The 23,955-nt window shown below is 48.4% G+C and overlaps 1 protein-coding gene across 3 annotated transcripts in view; it reads right to left on the bottom strand.

The window, feature by feature from the left end:
* PAX7 (paired box 7) overlaps positions 1 to 23,955 on the bottom strand; it is a 270,897-nt gene that overhangs the window by 88,421 nt on the left and 158,521 nt on the right. For all 3 annotated transcript variants that reach the window (XM_078642522.1, XM_078642523.1, XM_078642521.1), the window contains exon 5: positions 18,304 to 18,503. In XM_078642522.1, coding sequence (XP_078498648.1) covers positions 18,304 to 18,503 — 200 coding nt within the window. The remainder of the gene's footprint in view (positions 1 to 18,303; positions 18,504 to 23,955) is intronic.

Raw genomic sequence — 23,955 nt, forward strand, 5'->3', positions numbered from 1 at the left:
CAACTGCTTCACAGGTACAAGAGTGTGGATCCAGGCCACTGCTTCACAGGTTTAAGAGTGTGGATCCGGGCCACTGCTTCACAGGTACAAGAGTGTGGATCCAGGTCACTGCTTCACAGGTACAAGAGTGTGGATCCGGGCCACTGCTTCACAGGTACAAGAGTGTGGATCCAGGCCACTGCTTCACAGGTACAAGAGTGAGAGCGTGGATCCAGGCCACTGCTTCACAGGTACAAGAGTGTGGATCCGGGCCACTGCTTCACAGGTACAAGAGTGTGGATCCAGGCCACTGCTTCACAGGTTTAAGAGTGTGGATCCGGGCCACTGCTTCACAGGTACAAGAGTGTGGATCCAGGTCACTGCTTCACAGGTACAAGAGTGTGGATCCAGGCCACTGCTTCACAGGTACAAGAGTGTGGATCCAGGCCACTGCTTCACAGGTTTCAGAGTGTGGATCCGGGCCACTGCTTCACAGGTACAAGAGTGTGGATCCAGGTCACTGCTTCACAGGTACAAGAGTGTGGATCCGGGCCACTGCTTCACAGGTACAAGATTTTGGATCCGGGCCACTGCTTCACAGGTACAAGAGTGTGGATTCAGGCCACTGCTTCACAGGTACAAGAGTGTGAATCCGGGCCACTGCTTCACAGGTACAAGAGTGTGGATCCAGGTCACTGCTTCACAGGTACAAGAGTGTGGATCCGGGCCACTGCTTCACAGGTACAAGAGTGTGGATCCAGGCCACTGCTTCACAGGTACAAGAGTGAGAGTGTGGATCCAGGCCACTGCTTCACAGGTACAAGAGTGTGGATCCAGGCCACTGCTTCACAGGTTTAAGAGTGTGGATCCGGGCCACTGCTTCACAGGTACAAGAGTGTGGATCCAGGCCACTGCTTCACAGGTACAAGAGTGTGGATCCAGGTCACTGCTTCACAGGTACAAGAGTGTGGATCCAGGCCACTGCTTCTCAGGTACAAGAGTGAGAGTGTGGATCCAGGCCACTGCTTCACAGGTACAAGAGTGAGAGTGTGGATCCAGGCCACTGCTTCACAGGTTCAAGAGTGTGTATCCGGGCCACTGCTTCACAGGTACAAGAATGTGGATCCAGGCCACTGCTTCACAGGTACAAGAGTGTGGATCCAGGCCACTGCTTCACAGGTTCAAGAGTGTAGATCCGGGCCACTGCTTCACAGGTACAAGAGTGTGGATCCAGGCCACTGCTTCACAGGTACAAGAGTGTGGATCCGGGCCACTGCTTCACAGGTACAAGAGTGTGGATCCAGGCCGGATATATGACGGTACAACGCGTACCGTCACAACGCATACCTTTACAACGCGGCCGTGACAACGCAAGTCGTTACCACGACTTGCGTTGGGGGGGCGCGGATTTCGAATAGTTTAATTTACTATTCTAACACCAGTCCCCGTGGACCCTAGGGAAGGTGTTAGGATAGTAAATTAACTATTTTTAGACCTTGAGCGCCCTCCAGCGCAAGTCGTGGTAACGACTTGCGTTGTCACAGCCGCGGTGTAAAGGTACCGCGTTGTGAAAACATCGTTGTAAATGATGTTTACCATCCAGGCCACTGCTTCACAGGTACAAGAGTGTGGATCCAGGCCACTGCTTCACAGGTACAAGAGTGTGGATCCAGGCCACTGCTTCACAGGTTCAAGAGTGTGGATCCGGGCCACTGCTTCACAGGTACAAGAGTGTGGATCCGGGCCATTGCTTCACAGGTACAAGAGTGTGGATCCGGGCCACTGCTTCACAGGTACAAGAGTGTGGATCCGGGCCACTGCTTCACAGGTACAAGAGTGTGGATCCGGGCCACTGCTGCACAGGTACAAGAGTGTGGATCCAGGCCACCCACTGCTTCACAGGTACAAGAGTGTGGATCCAGGCCACTGCTTCACAGGTACAAGAGTGTGGATCCGGGCCACTGCTTCACAGGTACAAGAGTGTGGATCCGGGCCACTGCTTCACAGGTACAAGAGTGTGGATCCAGGACACTGCTTCACAGGTACAAGAGTGTGGTGTGGATCCAGGCAACTGCTTCACAGGTACAAGAGTGTGGATCCAGGCCACTGCTTCACAGGTTTAAGAGTGTGGATCCGGGCCACTGCTTCACAGGTACAAGAGTGTGGATCCAGGCCACTGCTTCACAGGTACAAGAGTGTGGATCCAGGCCACTGCTTCCCAGGTACAAGAGTGTGGATCCAGGCCACTGCTTCACAGGTACAAGAGTGAGAGTGTGGATCCAGGCCACTGCTTCACAGGTACAAGAGTGTGGATCCAGGCCACTGCTTCACAGGTACAAGAGTGTGGATCCGGGCCAGTGCTTCACAGGTACAAGAGTGTGGATCCGGGCCACTGCTTCACAGGTTCAAGAGTGTGGATCCAGGCCACTGCTTCACAGGTTCAAGATTGTGGATCCGGGCCACTGCTTCACAGGTACAAGAGTGTGGATCCAGGCCACCCACTGCTTCACAGGTACAAGAGTGTGGATCCAGGCCACTGCTTCACAGGTACAAGAGTGTGGATCCGGGACACTGCTTCACAGGTACAAGAGTGTGGATCCGGGCCACTGCTTCACAGGTACAAGAGTGTGGATCCAGGCCACCCACTGCTTCACAGGTACAAGAGTGTGGATCCAGGCCACTGCTTCACAGTTAAAAGAGTGTGGATCCAGGCCACTGCTTCACAGGTTCAAGAGTGTGGTGTGGATCCAGGCCACTGCTTCAGTGCCGCAGATGTCACAAAACTCTAGTCTACTGGGTTCAGAGATATTCGGGCACGGGTCCCAACCACCGTTTCAGAGGTGTAAAGTGTTTGGGACCCCTGGAGGTAGAAGAACGTGTAGGGGGAGGAGGGGGGAGTGTTGTTTGGTCAAGTTGTGCTCAAGCTCCCTTTGACTGGAATGGACTTTTGGGAAAAGGGGACTTTATAGACAGAGGCCGGTGCATCCGGGACGCTGGTGCGTTTGGGACAAAGTCAGTCGCACACCAGGCGCTCTGTGCAACCCGAGGCATTCCTCGGTAGCCCCCGCCCGCACTCACACTTCGGTTCCCAAGGACCCCTTTAGAGCACAAATCTTTTAACACCTCCGATCCCTTTGAGTTGTGGGCACAGCTGACACGGGCTTCACTGTCAGACAAGAGGCCCCGTGTGCCGTTCCCGCTAGGAATATTAATCCTGTGCATGTCAAAACCAACCCTGAAACAAAAACACCCCCACACGTACAGTCGGCCTCTTTCCGCCACAGCATGCGCCTTACCCTCAACTCCACACTGCACTTTATCCGCCTCACTCTTCCGATACCCCAAACCTCTGGTCACCCCCAAGCAAATCACCATATCTAGACAGCCAAGGGTCTATGAACAATAATTATTCCATCTTCAATGAAAAAGGGCTGCCGCCCCCACGGCCTGGCTAACGGGGGAGGAGGGGTGCACTTTCCACTCGTTACAGAAATAACTTTACCCATCCTCTGCCTGGTGAATAGGAGGGCGGCGCCCCCTCCCTAGCGAAGGACCATTATCTGCTCCCTAATTAAGGGGGTGCACTCTAGACTCTCTAGTGCTTAGAGGATGCACGCGCCATTCACTAGTGAACGCGGCACAGCCTCTGCTTTCCAGAGATTTTAGTACACCCCTTGCTTCCTAGTAAATGGAGTGCACCCCGAGTTTACTAATAGATGATAGTGAACCGTTCACTCTCACTAGAAAGGGGATGCACCCTCCACCACCATCCGGTGAAAGGGCGTGTTCTCTGCTCCCTGGTGAACGCTATGCACCCTCCGTGGTCCACTTTCGGCTCCCTGGTGAAACAAGGGTAGCCATGCCGCTGAAGGGTTGAGTGAATGGTAGCGTATGTTTGGCATGGTGCAGCTCTGAGTGGGCGTGGCCAGGGCACAAGTTCTAAAAAACAGAAGTGGGGTGACTGACCTAGTTTGACAGTATGCAAGTGACATCACGGCGCGCAACATCACGGTGCATGGCATCAGGGCGCATGGCATCACGGCACACAATATCACACATGGTATCACAGGAATTGACATCATAGAAAGTGGCATCACAAGACACGACTTTACAGGAAGTGGCATCACAAGAAGTGACATCAGATCTAAAGCCCTTACATATATGTTTAGCAGGTCTAACGTGTACTTTTGAGTGCATTGTGAGGATAATAGCACATTGAGCTATGCTGGAAGATGATATGGGACTTCTACACCTTGCTATTTCCCAGTTTTATGTAACGCATCCTGTACATTCATTTACAAACATAAAATTTATTGTACATGTAATATGAACATGTTGATGTAAAACGCTCTGACACCCTGCATTGGAATGAGTAGGGCTACACAAGAAAAAATAGTGGTACTTAAATTATTTCAACGCCTCCTTAAGGGAAGTAAGCTCTATATAATGCAATTTGCTTTGTGTCAAGACTGGGAAAGACCAACACATCTGACATTCTTACAGAGCATGCATATCTCCTAAACAGGGCCGCTCATTGTTTGACTCTCTGCCTGTCCTAAGAGGATTGCTACAGGACGCCTGTTACCTGCGTGCTCCCTGAGGCAGTGTCCGCTGGTGGGAGCGCTCCGCGTTTGGCGGTGAGTTAACTCGCTCCCAGCCCGATACCGCCCAGGTGGAGGCCTTGGAGTGTTTCTTAGTGCAAAGGAGCCTACCGGGGGACTGCGAGGCCCAGCAATCACCATTCCTCGCAGCTGGTGCCTCTTCCCCCGGCGACCACGCCTCCTGATTTCTCTCTTCATCACCTTTCGCGACACCCGCTTCGCGGGTGCCGCTCATTGTTTGACTCTCTGCCTGTCCTAAGAGGATTGCTACAGGACTCCTGTTACCTGCGTGCTCCCTGAGGCAGTGTCCGCTGGTGGGAGCGCTCCGCGTTCGGCGGTGAGTTAACTCGCTCCCAGCCCGATACCGCCCAGGTGGAGGCCTTGGAGTGTTTCTTAGTGCAAAGGAGCCTACCGGGGGACTGCGAGGCCCAGCAATCACCATTCCTCGCAGCTGGTGCCTCTTCCCCCGGCGACCATGCCTCCTGATTTCTCTCTTCATCACCTTTCTCGACACCCGCTTCGCGGGTGCCGCTCATTGTTTGACTCTCTGCCTGTCCTAAGAGGATTGCTACAGGACGCCTGTTACCTGCGTGCTCCCTGAGGCAGTGTCCGCTGGTGGGAGCGCTCTGCGTTCGGCGGTGAGTTAACTCGCTCCCAGCCCGATACCGCCCAGGTGGAGGCCTTGGAGTGTTTCTTAGTGCAAAGGAGCCTACCGGGGGACTGCGAGGCCCAGCAATCACCATTCCTCGCAGCTGGTGCCTCTTCCCCCGGCGACCACGCCTCCTGACTCCACGTACTTCAATGACAAAAGCCCCACCGCGTCGCGGGACGGAGCCTGGGGCGAAGACCGGGCAAAGAGCGGGCCGTTTGAGGCCGTTCGAGGACGTAAGAGACTGGACTGGGCCATTCTTTTTATCATTCTCTCTCCCTTTACGATTTTTTTTTTTTTTTTTTCATATTGAGACTCTTATTTTTATCGTTTAGTGGAAATGGTGGTGACCAGGGGAAACAAAATCAAAGCCCCGGGTAGTGTGGGCAAACTGCTTGGTCCCATGGACGAGTTTATCACTAAGGCAAACACGTTCATAGACCAAAGCATATCGCTAATAGAAGGAAGGGTCTCTTTAGACCTGGCATTCGCCAAAAGATCCTCATTGGGTAATTTGGCGGAGGCTAGATCACCAGTCCTAGGAAACACTAATGCAGAGGTAATGCCGTGCCGAGAGAGACGTAGTCTGCCTTTTACGGTGGATTTATCAGTATCCCAGTTCGCAGACTCTCAGCTCAGTTCTGACCTAGAAAAAACACCAGATCTAGCCCCGCAAACCCCCTCACAAAAGTCCTCCCTGGAAAACAATTTAGCAAGGGGAAGGAGGGAGGGGGCGATAAGTAAGAGAAGGGATGTCTCTAATCATCCAACTTTAAATAAGCCGGCTCATACACCTAATGTCCCACAAGATCGATCTGTTAGAGCAGATCAAATAGTAGTCCCTGTGCTAGTTCATCATTCAGAAAATGAAACACCCATTCCGGTAATTTTGGACTCCCCAACCCTTACACAGTCCTATAAGGGTTCAGTTGATAGGTTTGACTCCCAGTTGCTGTTATCTAAGATTGCTGATATATTCAAACAATCTTTGCTACCTTTAGAACAACGATTAGCACAGTTGGAGTCACAGATCTTAAAGTTTGCAAAAATTCAACAACTTAATCATTTACCAGGGCCACAAAAAACAGAGGATAATAACATCAAAAAACCACTCCCTACAAAGACGGCAAATGCAAACCCGAATTTACCAAACGCTCAAAAGAAGACGCTTCATATAGCAATACCCACTTCCTCCACCACTAATACTACACCGAACTCAATCATTCCACCAATCCCAACCACCACACTGATTTCATCTACCATCCCAACCAATACCTCTTTACAGACAAACCTTCAATCACCAACTACACCTGCCCCAAATATAGTGGTAGCCGATAAAACCACAAAAAAAACCTCTACTAAAACCGTGGTCTCTCAGTTTCCAGCCCCCAATTCTTCGTCCGTTAGGGCTAGAAGAAATACTGTCAAAAGCTCAGGGGCGCCAAGAGCTCCAGCTAACTTCCCACCTGAGGCCTCGCCTTACGTGGTGGTCATGGCGGGTGTCCCTGAGCTAACAGAATATAATGCGGAACCCAGTTGGTCCCTAAAAAACAAGGCACAGCATTGGCTACAGACCAATCGCCCCATCCCTTCAACTTGGCACGGAAGGATTCGGTCTGTATTAAGGGTTCCATGGGTGGGCAATACCAGAAAAACGATCCCAGGGGACTGTATTGTGATTACCTTTCAGGATCCTCGTGCAGCAGAGTACATTTGCTCCTGGGAAGACACGGTCGCAAATGGAGGAATTAGAATTAAGCCACTTTCTTTTTTTTTACCCATTTAGACAATTAAATTGTCCCCCCCAGGAACAAGACCCTCCATGGGCTGTTCCAGTTCCCCGACAGGTTGAGTCCCTGAATACCAGATACTACGGGGCCCCTAGACACTACGAGCCAGACTACTCTTGGCATACAGTGGGTTCACGTTATCAGGGGGGAGGTTGGGAAGATAGGAGGCCATACATACAAAGGCCGGTACCTAGAGAGCCGCCTCGGTGGGATTCTTGGTATAACATCCCGTTGACAAACAGATATAGTGGACTTGAAATGGTCGATTGACCACCAAATGAAAGTGAACCCATTAAATCCAGCGCACTCCCTAGCATTAAGAAGTTAAATATCTCCGTGCCACCCACAGAACTTGATGTAGAAGTAGACGTAGCTCATTTAAAAGACGCGACATCTGGGGCGTGGCTGACGGCCGAAGATGGCGGCAGCATAGTGGGCGAGCTCCGCAGTTGAAGCGGCCTCCGATGAAATCCGCATACTGATCCGTCAAACTACAATCTGCAACGGGACGGTACCGACGCCCAGGACCGGGCGGCACAGAAGGGGACAAACGGAATAGAAATCCGACGTCGGGAAGCGAGGTTCGGAGCACAGCCCGCTCAGGCCGCCGGGAGGAGTTGGAGCCGGGGAGTTGCCGACAGAGGTGAACGGACGGGAGGTGCGACTGGCCGGGCGAGACAGCACCGGAAGTGTCCGTCCAAAGGCGAACTCGAAACGGCAGAGGACTCGACGATCCGCCATAGCCTCTGGACTTAAGGGGCCGGGGATCGGTGGACCAGACATCCCTGCGGATTGCTTGGGAACACACCCGGTCGCTATCCGGAGGTGAAAGAGCCAGCGACCTTGAGGACTGAATCCGCCATTTTGGGTGTGGAGTGCGTCCAAATCCAGGGTGCAAGACAAAGGGTATCCAGTGACAGCCGACGCGGGACCCGATTGCACCGGCGGAGGGCGGCGGATGTCGTCACATGGACCGGTGATTGCCCGGTAAGAGAGGGTGCAACTCACGGGCCACACATCGGTCGGGGGCACGGCTGCAGAAGGGGAGACGCCGGCGCCTGCCCAGGACTACTGTCCGCACCCTCCCGACCCCGGACCCGTCTTCTCGCGGCCCCGCACCCCATTAGTTGCAGGGGTGTGGAGAGGGGACACGAAATCCCGCACCGGGACACAGCACCCCCCGCCTCAGCACTGCTACTCTGTGACGGGGCCCCGGCATAAGGCATTGGAGGCACACCACGCATACGCCTCAAGAGGCGGACTCCTTGGTGATTCCCAGCTAGGAACAATATGCAGCCAGCATAGACACGGTTGCACACACGGGCGACGACCGCCACCGATGCGCTGGTAACAACGCGGCGGACACAACATCGGGGGGCAGCCTCACACTGCTCCTGGTCACAGCGGGCACTGCACAGCTGAATATACAGGGTTGTCGGGATACAGCGGCATCACGGACAACATTCAGTAGACTGTGGATTGGCGACCGGCTGGGAGAGACAGGAGGTGCCGATCATACCCACCAGTGACTGGGCAGTAAGCAGGGGACGAACTCAGTCACCCAGCGGCCGTTGGGTCCGACCGGCCTGCGGCACGTGCTGGACGGCGTCTGCAGGAGCCGCTCCACAACGGAATTGACGCCTTTGGTGCCGTTCTCCACGACAAGAAACCCCTGTGAGGTGTAACGGAAGGGACCACTGGGATGGCCGGCAAGGGGTCGAAAGGCGGAACTGCGCAATCCCGTCTCGACAAATACGCTTATGGCCAGAATACTGCCTCCCCACCGGACGCGAAGGCACAGACGGGCAAGACCACGGATGCGACGGGCGGCAAGAAAGCGACCTTAGACGATGTGATGCGGGCCCTCACCCAGGTGCAGGCAACAGTGGGGTCAATCTCCACGGAAATCACGCTAATACGTGCAGACTTCCATAAAATGACGGAAAAAGTGAACACGATGGAACTTGTGACTAAGTCACTGGTAGAAGATGTTTCTGAACTGCAATTGAATATGGAAAGGATTTCGAAAGAAAACAAAGAACTGCGTGATAAACTGGATGACCAGGAAGGGCGCTCGAGGCGCAACAACGTCCGAATAATAGGGGTTCCAGAATCTGAAGACACGAGAGCAATGGACTTATATGTGGAAGAACTAATCAAACAATGCCTCCAGCCCAAGGGTCTCTCGGCCTTCTTTACAGTGGAAAGGGCGCACCGAGTCCCCGGGGGACGCCCAAAAACAGGCGCTAACCCACGGCCAATCATAGCGCGACTCTTCAATTTCAGGGACAGGGATGCGATCCTCCAAGCAGCAAGGAACTCTCCGCCGATTAGAATTCAAAACTCCACACTTGCATTCTTTCCTGACTATACGGCGGAGGTCGCGCGGAGGAGGAGAACTTTCTTTGAAGTTAAAAAAGAACTCAGGGCGAGAGAGATTCCCTACTCAATGCTCTTCCCGGCCAAGCTGCGAATAGTGGCAGACAACAAAACATGGTTTTTTGACAACCCGGAAGTGGCGACAGAATGGCTGGAGGCCAGTGGGCCAACCTCGCCGCTCGGCCAGATCGAGCGTGAATCGCAATGGTGGATCCCGTCCGGGCTCCCAATCACCCGGTGGAGAACATGGACCGCATTCACCTCTGAACGACATTCCAGAAACGGAAGATAACGAAGAGCAATAACGTCCTGTGATGGCCTTCCCGGCCAACAGTAACACTGACCTGTACTGCCGCCATGGACACTGGGCGGAGGTCCCCTGTGCCCTAGAGAGGGGGCCGCCGACTCCGGAGAGTCCTTCACCACAGCGAGCAAGTACTGTATTTTTGGGTTGGGATCAGGCACTCTGCTAAGTTGGGGGGGCGGGCAGTTTCAGGTCCGTTTAGCAGGGGGGCAGGGAGGGGGGGTGTTGGGGGTAGGATGGTTTGGGAGTTAAGACTCGGTTTCGTTGGTCAAGAATGGAATCTTAAGGCACGCAAGCGTAGTGTAACAGGTAGCGGGCAATTCATTAGATCTCAGTCGATATGTCATATTGGCGCTCACAAACACAGGCACTATGACGCACACCACACGAGCTGACACAGGGGGGGGGGACTCCATAATGAGCCACGTGCCACCGTTGAGCCTTATGACTTGGAATGTGAGGGGCCTGGGGGACAAGGTCAAACGAGGTTTAGTACTACAGCATATAAGACGATCGAATCCGGCCCTGGTCCTGCTACAAGAGACGCACTTAACAGGCACAGCAACACAGGCCCTGGACAGAAGGGGTTACCGAATGGTCGCCCACTCGGAATTCACCAAGGGGTCCCGTGGTACAGGAATTCTAATGCACCATTCCTCCAGATTCATAGTCCAATCTACGAAGACAGACACACAGGGGCGTTTTGCGGCGACACACGGGCAATGGGAGGGGAGACAGCTAAATGTAGTCTCTGTGTATATTCCGCCAGCGCTGCACACGGTCGCTCTTCCGGAATTAGGGAAATTCCTTCTGGAACTGCCGGAAGGGGACCTCATCTTAGGTGGGGACCTCAATGCAGTGGCACATAACATACACGATAGATTCCCGAGGCGAACCCAGTCTCCTGGGCCCTCCCGGCTGCACAACTTTTTGGAAGCGCAGGGCCTGGTGGACCTCTGGAGGCAGTTCCACCCGGACGATCAGCAATACACATACCACTCGGCGGTCCATGGTAGTTTATCACGGATCGATTATTTCCTAACACTAGGGCACGGACGTCTCACGATAGCTGATGTACAAATTAAACCCAGGGGTATATCAGACCACTCCCCGGTGACACTGCTCCTTTCCACTCCTGACTGTACCCGCAAACGCATTTACCCGATTTACCCGGGATACCTTAAAGTGCCTCTAGTGGCCAAAACACTGAAGAGGGGTACGAGATCCTACTTCGCAGAAAACGAGGGGTCGGTGGCCTCTCCCACTATCCTATGGGAGGCCTACAAAACGGTGCTTCGAGGACAGGCTATCTCCACTATCACAAACCACAAACACACACAGAAACAGGAATTATCAGACTTAGAAGACAAACTCGCTAGAGCCAATGCTGCCCATGAGCTTGACCCGACGAGAGACACGCTGCATACACTCCGGTTGAGCCAACAGCGTCACACCGACCATATCCGTCACAGGGTAGTGGACTCCATAGCAACGACGACACACAGGGTATACGACGTGGGGGAAAAAGCGGGTAGGCTCCTGGCCTGGTTAGAGAAAAAACGGGGGGGACAAAGGGCCATACTGCAATTGAGAGATCCTGCGGATGTACTACAAACCCGTCCATCGCTGATAGTGGAACTCCTGGCGGACTATTTTCAAAAAATATACTCCCCAGAGCTCGATGTTACGCGGGAGATGGCGGAAGCGTCCCTTGCGGGGGTACCCACTCGAGTCTTATCACCAGAAAACAGAGACGAGTTGGAATCGGACCTGTCTTTCGAGGAGGTACAGATGGCGATTGCGGCACTGCACTCGGGGAAAGCGTTGGGCCCCAACGGGATACCGATCGAATGGTACAAAACCATGTCGGAAACACTCGCCACGCCCATACTTCACATGTTTCAGGATTGTCTGGAACAGGGACAGCTGCCGCCTGACCAGCATGCGGCGACCATAGTAGCGATACCGAAACCCGGCAAACCACCGGAGGAATGCGGGTCGTACCGCCCAATCTCCCTCCTTAACGCTGAAAGTAAAATTTTGGCGAAATTGCTGGCAAACAGACTATTGCCCCATCTGCGACAACTAATTCATCCTGATCAGTCGGGGTTCAGGCCTCACAGGAGTACGGCGATGAATCTCAGACTATTGCATGGGGTACTGGCGCGGGCCCCGCTGTTGTCGGAGCCAGCGGCGATACTCTTGCTCGATGCCAAAATGGCGTTTGACTTGGTGGAGTGGCGCTACCTATTTGCGGTACTGACACATCTAGGTTTTGGCCCGAAATTCATAGCTTGGGTTAAGCTCTTTTACACATGCCCGGTTGCAAGAGTGGCGGCGAACGGCCACCTCTCGAGGGAAATTCCTTTAGCGAGAGGCACGAGACAAGGGTGCCCACTCTCACCGTTATTGTTTGCCTTAGTGCTGGAGCCTTTGGCCACTATCATTCGGTCCACCCGGTTATTGCACGGCATACAGTGGGGAGAAGACTGGGAAGATAGGGTGTCGTTGTATGCCGACGACATGTTAATTTACCTAACAAATCTAACAACGGGTGTTCCGGTGCTGCTTGCTTTGTGTGAGAGGCATGGGGTGTACTCGGGATATAGGATTAATTGGTCGAAATCGGTACTTTATATGATACACGGCACACCGCCGACTCTGAGTAGTGATTGCCCGTTGATCCTAGAGACCGTCTCCTTCAGATACCTAGGGATCCAAATTACACGGGACCACGCGACATTCCAAGACTTGAACCTTAAGCCGCTACTCGACAGGTTGAAATCGGATGTGCGTCGTTGGAAAACCCTCCCATTGACGTTACTAGGCAGAGCGGCACTTTTTAAGATGTTGGCGTTGCCCCGCTTCTTATATGTCCTGGAAAATACGCCAGAGATGATCCCACCGGCATTCTTTCGACAAGTGTCAACTCAACTGTCGGGTCTACTGTGGGGCAACAAGCCGGCTAGGGTCGCCCAGTCGAAACTGATTAGAGACTGGTATAGTGGAGGGATAGCTCTCCCCAATCTGGAACTATACTACTGGGCAGGACATCTTAAGGTGGTCAATCAGTGGGTACACAGTCCGCAGGATGACCCGGCCTACGTATCGGACAGGCGTCAACTAGGCACAAACACCCTTTTAGCCCCACTCTATAACAAGGGCCTGATAGCGAAACTGAGTGGCCCAACAAAACACACAGTAGTAATATGGCATAAAGCCCAAGCACGACTAAAATGGAAGGGAGTGATTACACGACTTACACCCTTATGGGATGCCAAAGCTCTGGGTACACTGAGGCATAGTAAAGGTTTTGATCAGTGGGACAATATTGGAATTTCTACGGTGGGGGACATGTGGACGACCAATGGGGTAGTCTCCTTCGATACGTTGAGGGAACAATATGATATGAGCCCTACTGAACAGTACCGCTATCTGCAGATTCGACACGCGTTGCTGGCGGCAATAGCGCCAGGCACTATTGTTCCAGAGTCGGCTCCGTTGGAGGACCGACTACTCACGGACTACATGGAGGCCAGTGCCACCTCCCTCACATACCGTAAACTGATCAACAACCTGCCCGACCCGTTACACAACCTGAAAGAAAAGTGGGAGAACGAGGTTGGGGAGTTAGATGAGACAAACTGGAATGCAGCTCTGGCATCACCTAAAGAAGCAGGCATCTCGGCGAGATATAGGCTGGTTCAATTTAAAATACTGCACCGAGTATACTGCACCGAGTATACTACACTCGCACGACTCTACATAAAATCCAAAGAGCAGATAACCCGTACTGCCTCAGACACTGCGGGGAGGAAGGCACATTGTTCCACACCTTATGGTCTTGCCCCAGCATGGTGCACTACTGGCGGCGGGTGACACGCACGATCTCACAGGCTTTACAAACGCCAATCACACCAGACCCGAGGGTATGCTTGCTGAATGTGTGGGGCCCGAACAACTTGACTCCACCTGGAAGAAAATGGGTGATCATAGGCATGATGCTAGCTAAGAGAGACATAGCTCAGAAGTGGGGGGCACACGAAGCACCGACCCTGGCACAGTGGTGCAGAAACATGGACATGCTTATGATGGTGGAGAGGGCAGTCTATAACCAAAGGATGAACCCACGTAAATGGAACAAAATCTGGTCACCCTGGAATACGTATAGGGGGGATCTGTGTGACCCGCTGCCGGAAGAAGAGTACATGGCCAGCTCGGGAGAGGAGGATGATTCAGAGTAGGGGTGGGGAGAAAGGGGGCAAAGAGCGAAGTCGGGAGGGACACGGGGCTCTAGTGCGCAAGAGGCTGAATTGGTGAATGAGTGAATTATGATGCAGATGCCTTGACCGTTGTACTACATCTACTGACACTATCGATATAATGCTTGATGTGGGCCACACTTCCATTCAATGACCTTAGAGTTGAAAGTGATTTCATTGTAACAAAAGTTGACTTAAGGGTTGGTGGCAGCTGAATGTTGAGGCTGCACCGACGATTATACATTCTTGTGATTATATCAATCTGAATGCAACAATAAAATGTTTTACAAAAAAAAAAAAAAAAGACGCGACACCTTACATACCCATTCTCTATTGGAATGTAGCGGGACTACGCTCTAAAATTGAGGATGGGATGGCATTAAACTTCTTGGAACCCTATAAAATAATTTGTCTCCAGGAGACATGGTCTACAGTAGAGCTTCATCTACCAGGCTATAAAACCTATTTCATTCCAGCAGTAAGTAGTATAATAGGTAGACCCAAAGGTGGATTCGTAATTTACATTGCTAACACCTTATCTCAGTTAAAAGTGGCTACAGTGTTCCAAGATTCTAATCATCAAATTCTTTCTCTCTCCTTGGTTAATAAGGAGACAACTTTTCTGATCAATCTATATAATAACTTAAATGAAGATCAATTCATCATCCTTCTCAGAAGCGTACAGGAGAGATTAAAACACTTTTATCAATGGAGAGAGAGCCATGGGGTAACCCATTTAATATGGGGAGGAGATTTCAATCTTCATCCTTGCCCAATGAAGAATTTACACTGCTGTGGGATAGTGGACGAATTTGAGATCCCATTAGTACACTTTACGCACAGTAAAGCAGGGAATGTCTTAAATGCGGTGCTTTCGGACTTGGACCTGCAAATTGCCAATTGTCCAAGCACAGATTCAAATTCACTTAATCCGACCTATGTGGGAAGAGGCTACCACACAACAGTTGATTTTATTTTTCTGTCTCCAGGCCTGCTAGGTATAGCTAAAGACTTTCAGGTCATCGGTAACTCACTTAGTGATCACTCAGCGCTAAGGATACACCTTTATTTACCCGAGTATAAGCCCCAAAACTCGGTTATAGTAAACACTCTTGCCCAGAATAACCTAGAGATAGGCAAACAGAATGGCTACACGATCAAATGGGGTAAAATCAACCCCACAGAATTTACAAATAAACAGATCAAACAGGCTTATCCAAACATATTAAAATGTCTGGACCTCTCGTCAAGTCATGAGGAAGTCCTAAATAACTTTAAACAAATTTTAGAGCAGATTAAGGAATTACTTTCATCTAAGCCCAGATCAAAACATTCAGCCAAGAAAGGGTGGTTCACCCATAATTGTACAACTGCCCTAACTAAACTAAAAACGGCCCTACATAATGAACGTAGGTCAAATTCAACTTCTAAGACGACAATACATTGGGGAACAAAAATCAAGAATGACAGAATTGAAGCGGAAACTCTGGGATGATCTCCACAAGAGTGCTGTTTCCAAAAACAGTGAGCTCTTCTGGCGAACAGTTAGAGCCCCATATCTCACTGATAATAATACCCCCAGGATAGAAGTCGCCATAGACGAATACACATGGGTTGCACACTTTTCCGAGATTTTTAAAAGCAGTTCATCCACAGATATATTACCCTCAAAAGTACAGTATCCAATCCCGCTCCTGTTTGACATTCCTGATCTTTTGCTAGCATTGCAGACAAGCAAAACGGGAAAAGCTCCAGGCCCTGATGGGGTCCCAGTGGACTTTTTTAAAAACAACGTAGATCTCTGGGCCCCCATAATAACAAGAGTATGCATAGCCGTGGCAAATGAGGGAGTTCTAAATTCGTGGACTAAGTCCATAATGGTCCCCATTTTTAAAAAAGGGGACCGTCAAGACGTGAAATGCTACAGGCCCATCTCATTGCTGGACTCGCTCGGGAAAGTAGTGGGGAGAGTAATCCTAGAGCGTCTCCAGCAGTGGAGTGAGGACCGTGGCATCATTTCCGATCTCCAATTTGGCTTCAGAGAGGGGTTCGGAACAGTAGAACAGGCCCTCAATCTCACCTTAATAATGGGAAAATATACTCAGGCCAAGCCAAATAAGATATATATGGTCTTTGTCGACCTGTCCGCAGCGTTTGACTGCGTATCGCATGCAAAGCTGTGGACGGTCCTACGCCAAATGGGAGTAGAGACACCTCTCTTAGACTTTCTGAGGGAACTCTATTCCGGAGCTTCGGCCAGAGTGCGATTTGGTCTGAACGGCGAGCTGACAGCCCCGTTTGGAGTAGATCGTGGAGTCAGGCAGGGATGCGTCCTGGCCCCCTTCCTCTTCTCACTCTACACTAACGGCCTGGAGGGAGAGATGTTGAGGGGGGCTCACGACCCCCACGCATAAATCAGCGCCTGATTCCCGCTTTGCTCTACGCGGACGATGCGGTCATTCTTGCGCGCACGCCACGCGAGCTTCAGCATTCTTTGAATAGGTACACTACTTTCATGGGTAATCTGGACTTACGGGTAAATGTGAAGAAAACCTTTGTCATGACATCAGGCAATGGGAAAAAAAGAGCTAAGGACATATACTTAGACAACCAAAAGCTTGAGGTAACTCCCCAATACCCATATTTGGGTATCATGATAGATGAACGCCTGTCTTGGAAGCCAGCAGTTGAAACAAGAGCCCATCTCTTTAAGAGATCAATAGCGGCTTTAACAAGTTTCTCTCAGAGATTAGGAAAAAGGGCCCCAGTAGATCTAATGAAAATTTATAACGCCAAATGCCAGGCTATTGCTTTATATGGTGCGGGAGTCTGGGGATACACGGATACCAGCTCCATACAGAAGGCGGAAAATGTTTTATTTAGATTTCTCCTAGCTACCCCTAAAGGTACCTCAATTTATGCCATACATTTGGAATTAGGAGTATCCTACATCGAGGATTTAATTAAAACCGAACCATTGATGCTGTGGCGGCGTATTTGGACTTCTGACAAGAATACGCTGACTCAGTCCATTATAGCCGACACAATGGCTCTTGATAAATCCTCCAAAGTAAAATGGCTTTCTTATATAAGAAATTTTCTTAAAGATCTTGGGCTGGAGAAATACTATTTTGAACCAGAGACTATAATGGACCTCTCGAAGAGAGCCCTTAAACAATTAGCCCTAAGACACTTGGAGACCTTAAGACTGGCATCGGAATCATCAAAAACAGCGGTAGTTCACGCGAACATGATACAAATAGCCTATGGCATTCATCCGTACCTAACACTTCAGATATCGATCTACGAGAGAATGCTAATGACTAGATTTAGGCTGAATACATTTTTCAGATTGGTTGCGTTCCCACTGAAAAACGGTTGGGAAGCAACTCTTCCACCCTGCACGTGCGACGGAATGTCAAAACAGTCCAATTTACATGTGAGCATGTTCTGTAAATTCCATCACCCTCACAGAAAAATTTGGCTACTCCCAATTCTGAGGAGTTGGGGACTGAGACAATGTAGGCCTGCATTTCTCAGACTCCAAATGTTGGACTCCGAAAAAGTTTGTTACCTTGTGCTTAATTTTTTTAAATGTATTGTGAAGCACAGGAAAAATTTATAATACTCGGAAAAATTAACTCTTAACCTGACCTTTGATGAAATGGTTTTTAAATAATTCCTTAATGTCTAACTCGATACTTTTATGAACCTTCTAGAAATTATGTGTTCCTTTTACTTGCTAACAGTTTTTTTAATGTAAAAATGTAATGTGTATTATCAATGTCTCTTCTATGGTTTTTCCTTTTGTGAATAAGCCGAATAAAGAAGTTTATATATATATATAAACAGGGACTGAACACAGTGAAAAGCTGCCTCTCAAGTATATGTTAAGTGCTAACAAGGTGTGAGCTATGGTTTCCGCTCCGCAGCATTTGCATCAGGTGTGAGGCTCCAGACTGCTCCCAGCCAAGACAATCGAACAAAAGGAGGCCTGGTGACCCCTCAAATTCGGCCTTTGTTATGGGCCGAGCAGGAGTCTGAAATAAGAAGCCCCGTCCGTCGCCTGCACATTGTTGCGGATCGATAGCAGACAACAACATGCAGGAGCTGCTGAAAGTGCTCCAGTGTTTGGAAATTACACCGGCACGAGTTCAGCACATTATTTAGTGGGGCCCAAATTCTTGGAAGGGTGGATAGCGTTCACCCTGTGAAAGTGAAAACGGTGGGTGGACGCCGACCAACCGCGTGTACCCCCGAAGCGTGGGCTGGGTATAGCTCTCGGAAGCTTCTGTAGCCTCGAGTGGGCCTGGCTTGGTACCGCTCGCAGACACCTTACCTGGACTCGCGCCTCTGTGAGCTTGGTCCGCTGGGCCAGCTCCTCCCGGGTGTAGATGTCCGGATAGTGGGTCCTCTCAAAGGCCTTCTCCAGCTCCTCCAGCTGCTCGGCCGTGAAGGTGGTCCGGCTGCGCCGCTGCTTGCGTTTCAAGGGTAGGTCCGGCTCGGACTCGACGTCGGACCCCTCGTCCAGCCTGTTACCTGGAAACGGAAGTAGAGATCCAGGTCAGTTTGAGGAAGATTATTCATGACATTTTCACAAAAACACAAGGTGTATTACTGCTAAATCTGAGCTGGCCATGCACTGCGGTGGTACTGCTAGAGAGTAGGCAAAGTCATCACCGATACCAACAGGTCACAAGCACTGTCGCTTAGGTACTATTAATATTAAGCACAATGCACCTGCACCTCTGATACTAATAGGTGACAAACACTGATACTGCTGGTACAGTGGAGAACAAAGTACTGTGCCCTAGTAGTACCGTCACTAGTAGTACTGTCAAGCATCATGAACTGGCTGAAGAGGTGAAGGCAGACTTAGAGTAGTGGTACCCTGGTCCTACCAAGCACTCGCACCACTGTGCTGATAAGTAACAAGTACTGTGGTACCATCAGGCACATAGTACTTACAGCGGTAGTCCTATCATAAACCATGAACTAACAATGCTGGTGCTGTCATGCACTGGCAGCAGTCATCGTACACACTACCCTGTACCAAGTAATTTCTAGGATGGTACTGTCAGGCACTGTACAATGGTTATTAGTGTCCTACACCGAGTAAAGCCAAAGCCAGGACTTTCAAGCAAATAAGGCATCAGCCAAATTCATCCCAATTTTTCGAGGCTGGGGCCAGATGTAGATTCCTGTGACTTTCCGGTTGGCCTCTTTCCAGGCATCTTCTCGGGTTCTGGGGCAGATGGGGTTTATTTGGTGCTATCAGTGATGGTATTGTCTTTTTCACCCCACTTTCTCAGGGCCCTGGTAGTGTTGCTATCAAGAGATACCTAAGACTCTTGTTAGGTCCTAGATGATGGTCAAACAGACAAGGTTGATTCCAGGAGATGGTTGGGGGCGCCCTGGGCAAACTGAAGAGAAGACGCCACAAAATATAGGTTATCAGGCAAGAATCTACATTACTGCCATTGGTGTAACAGTGCTTAGATCTAGGGTAGCGTGCCGAAAGTAAATCCAGGCTGGCCAGATTTTTAGCCTATGCATATAATATAGAGATACATATAAGGAGTTCAAATGGAACACATTTACAGAGTCAGTTGAAGTCTGAATATTTCAAATAGATCCCGCTTTCAGGGACCTATGTTGAGCACCCTCTGATCTAGAACTTTCTTCTAAAAAAGTAGTGCCTGTTCTCTCCGTATTTGCCTTGCACATTACAAACCAGACCAGTGCTACATATGTTAAGAGTGATGTGATTTGTGCTTCATGCATCTTTCTCAGAAGGTGTAGAGCGAACATCTTGGATTTTTAGTTGGAAATTCTCAATCGATTCATCAAAATTAGTACAAATCAGTTTTAGCCTCTACCAAAGTCATGCACTATCAATTATTAGGCGATGACACCAATATTGGAGACCACTTTAGGTCCACTTCCTCCTAGTCACATTCTGCCCCAACCCTGGGACCCTGTCCAAACAATGCCACTTGAGCTGCTCATAAATTTACTGTGTTTTTAATCAGCATTTTCCATAAGAGCATCTAGTCCCTTGAGGCAGGGCAAGCTACATTTGGTCACAGATATCAATATCCTTGGTGTGGATGTTCCAAAAAAAAAAAACAGTGATTGAGATAGTGTAATTAATCAGCCTCTAAATTGCCTTTGCGGGGTTCTGACGACACCATAAACATGAGGCTGAAGTGTTACCTATAATGCATTTTTATATTACATGTTTATTTTGAGGGAAGTTAGTTTGAAAAAACATTGACAATTTTATTGATAACAGTAAGGGAAATACTGGACAATAAAGTTTTGTTGTCTTTAGAAAAAGAAGAGAAATATTTAATTTTACAATTAAGAATGTAAAATGTTAGATTAAACACCCTGTTTTATTAAAAACACATTTCGTCCGTAGAGGGGAGAGATTGTTGAAGCAGTTTTGCAGAGTGTGCAGTTAAAATGAGCACTGATTGGATTTAAAAGGTCCAGGTTTTCTTTAACCTTCATAAATACACCATTGATTAAACAATAACAGTTGCGTATCTATGCAGAATGGTTTGTTGTTGTCATTATAACACTGAATCGCATATTCCATAGGTATCTGTGAAATATGTTTCATATTTTACGAGTGCCTTTGAAAGGCTTATATCATTGGACTTTGTACAATAAAAGCACCCAAATCTGTAATATATGTAATACATGTACGAGGCAGAGGTGCAAGCACACAACCAACCTTACCTCACCCTTACACAGAACCTCGCTAGATATTTGGCCAGCTTGTGTCGACTGAACCTTAGCCCGCCTGCCAGAGTAAAGCCTGCTAAGACTGAAAAGAAGCCACCACTTTCCCGCCCTCGCCAGAGAAGCTATTTCCTCATATTATTCCAGAACCTATTGCATCCAAAGTTGTGGCGAAATCAACAAATGCATAGTAGAGTGTAATGGACTCAAATCTACGAGTTCACCAAGACATAACATTCAATTGCACCGTAGGGTTCATGGTTGAAAACTTTTTTGCTAATACCCATTTCAAATTTGGTATAACAGCAAACCAATCTGGCCCCTCAAGAAGATGGGCTCCCAGGACTCCAATGAATATTTTTCCACTAAGACTTAGGACCCACGACGGAAAGAAGATAACTTCAAGGCTCTGGAATCTTGACTTTCTCTAGATTTGCAAAAAACAATACCACAAACACAGATGCCAAGCTATACTAGTCTACAGCTACACATTTCTTACAGGTTCCTATGACTGTAAAAAATGAGATGTAAAGAAGGATTCATGCAGGGTATAATAACCTATATTGTTGCACATTTTCAAACAACTTTTACAGATGTTTTCTGTCGTCAAAATAATAATTTTAGCCCATCTTTTTTCTAAACTCTGCTCTAACTAGGAGTTTACCTAAAGAAGGGTTTGAATTGTGCCTTTATATATTAACGGTGGAAGTCGTTATCCCCACTACTTGACTGGTTATTCAAGGTTAAAACTCAAGATCCAAGCCACAAGACAATCTTTGCAAAAGATGGCCATTCTCCAGATGCCCTTGTAGGTCGCCTCATTTGCATAAACAACAATGTTCACTAATAATGAACGTGTAATCTATCATAGTAGATAAATAACATTACCTCGGAGTAACACCCACAAACATTCTGTAGAGATATATCAAAGATATAAAAGTTAAGGGTTCAAGAGGATGATATCTTCATTCACTCGAGTCAACTTTACACTCAGGAAATTCATACAAAATAAAGGTATTAACAATAAGGAATTACTGATGGACTAATAGGTTATTTTCCACAAAACCATTGCGAAAACACTGAACCAAAGCAAGGGGAACATGAGGAGAAGAAGCAATCTGCTTAAGAGGGATGGCTGCTGTATCATCAGCCTAAGGAACCACAAACAGAAGGCCTCACTAACTCCACTGCTTTGTCACTGTTGATATTAATCCTTTCTGTTCGACCTTTCAACATGCATACATCTTGTTCATTAGCTTCCTCTGCAGCAATAAACCAAATATCCCCCCATGTATGTAGGGGTGTTGGGCTACCAAGTGGCAAGCAGATCTGAACGAGCAACAGATGTTCTCCAGGGCCTATAATGGAGGACAGTAAGGCTGGAGTGATTAGCCAAGATGCTTAGTTTCTGAGACTCTCCAGTGGCAGCTGTTGTTGAGCTGTCAAGGCTTGCAGTAGGAGGTGGTGTGAAGGTTAGTACCACAAACAGTAAAACTCAAAGTAACCTCGAACAATAAAGGTCAATGCCTTTCCAGAAGGCATTATACTGAAAGGCTATAGGTCTATTATAATTAGGGCTCCCGGTTTATGGTATTTATGTTTCTGCCATTTCCGTCTGTATTTATCCATATTTATTTTTTGCTAATCTTATCTGTATTTACCCATTTTTATTTTGAGTTTTGTGGAAAATGTAAGCTAAAATGAGCATATTTCCACATTTATGTAACCGATAAATATGCACTCATTCTTGAAGGTCTGCCAGGTTTCAGTGCTGTGAGCACCCGCAGAAGATACATCACTGTACTTATATGAAAAAATGCAAATTTCACTATCAACCTTGTGCATATCTACAGCTGTTAAATCCTCGTTACTAAAATGTCTTTCTTTTTAAACCCGCTTATCTATCAATCCACACATCTATAGGCCTGGCAGTCATGGCAGACAGTATTTAGAATTACTCAAAAAGCAAACCAATTTCCGTTTTTATCCACATTTGAAAATAAATACAGACAAGAAAATGAATGTTTTCTGTCTGTATTTATCTGTAAAAATCTGTCAAAAGGGAAAATAGGGAGCCTTAATTATAACGCAGAGTAATAAAACTGTTAATATTATGATCTCTGATTTAAACCATATGTTACAGCAGCTGGATTACCCGAGATATGATGTCAGATAGCAAAGTAGATGGCGGAGGCTTTCTTAATAAATGGGGGAATGTTCACCTACGACCTCAGAATTCTATGTGATACATTACCCAGCTTTTTATTCCAATTCCAAAGTAAAGCTTTTGCTAAGCATGCAGATCAGGACACTGACATATATTTTATTTAGTTAATAGTTTTTGCCATAGTGATTCAAAGACAGATTGCTATGTATAGCAAGCAGGAATCATACAAGATAACAGAACACCTCAGCAGGTGAAACAATAAAAAAATAATTCTGCTAATCCGGTTCAAGCAAATAACAAGCAGCGGGAAATACTGTTAATGGATTGACAAACATGCCCATCACATAGACGGAGCTACCTATGAGCAGTGCCTAAAATGAAAATAGCAGGTACTCCTTGGCTACAAGTACCTAGTTGCTGCGGAGAAGTGCTGGTACTCACCCATTAAAATCATAGTAGTAGTACTGAGAAGTGCTGGTACTATCCTTTCCACATTTAGGAAGTAAAGGTACGGAGTACCTGATAGAACATTTAAAGCACTGCCTATCAGGATGGAAACAATGGCTTGGCTCCAGGGAGTGCTATGGAAATTGAAAGAAGAGGGTAAATGAGCAAAGGACACACTATTATGAAAAGACAGAAATATTGGAGCTTTGTGAAGAGGTGTTTTTGGGAATCAGGCTTGAATTTTTGTAAGAAAGGAGCAAGTCTGATGTGAACAGGAAGTGTGTGGCAAATCCTAAGTGCATTTCCTAAGAAGGAACTTTTAATGGTAAATACGTTTCTGACAGATATAGGTTTTCGTTAGAGAAATCAGTGCCATTCCTAATGTTGCAACGCCAGGAAGCATAGTAAACATAAATGTAGAACAACACGAAACAAAGACGCCTTGTAGTGTATGTAGCACTGCGTGCAATAAGGATCCTACAGTTTTCAATTGGAATCTGGTAGGTATTGCCGGGTTGGTGGTTGACATTTTCTTGTACCTGAGAGTACTTGGACTTTGACACCTAATTGGTAGGGATAGGGTCACCGAGCAACCAAAGTGGCCTGTTTCCTAATTCCTTCTAGTTG

This window comes from Lissotriton helveticus, chromosome 5_1 (genome assembly GCF_964261635.1).
Source record: "Lissotriton helveticus chromosome 5_1, aLisHel1.1, whole genome shotgun sequence".
NCBI lineage: Eukaryota > Metazoa > Chordata > Amphibia > Caudata > Salamandridae > Lissotriton > Lissotriton helveticus.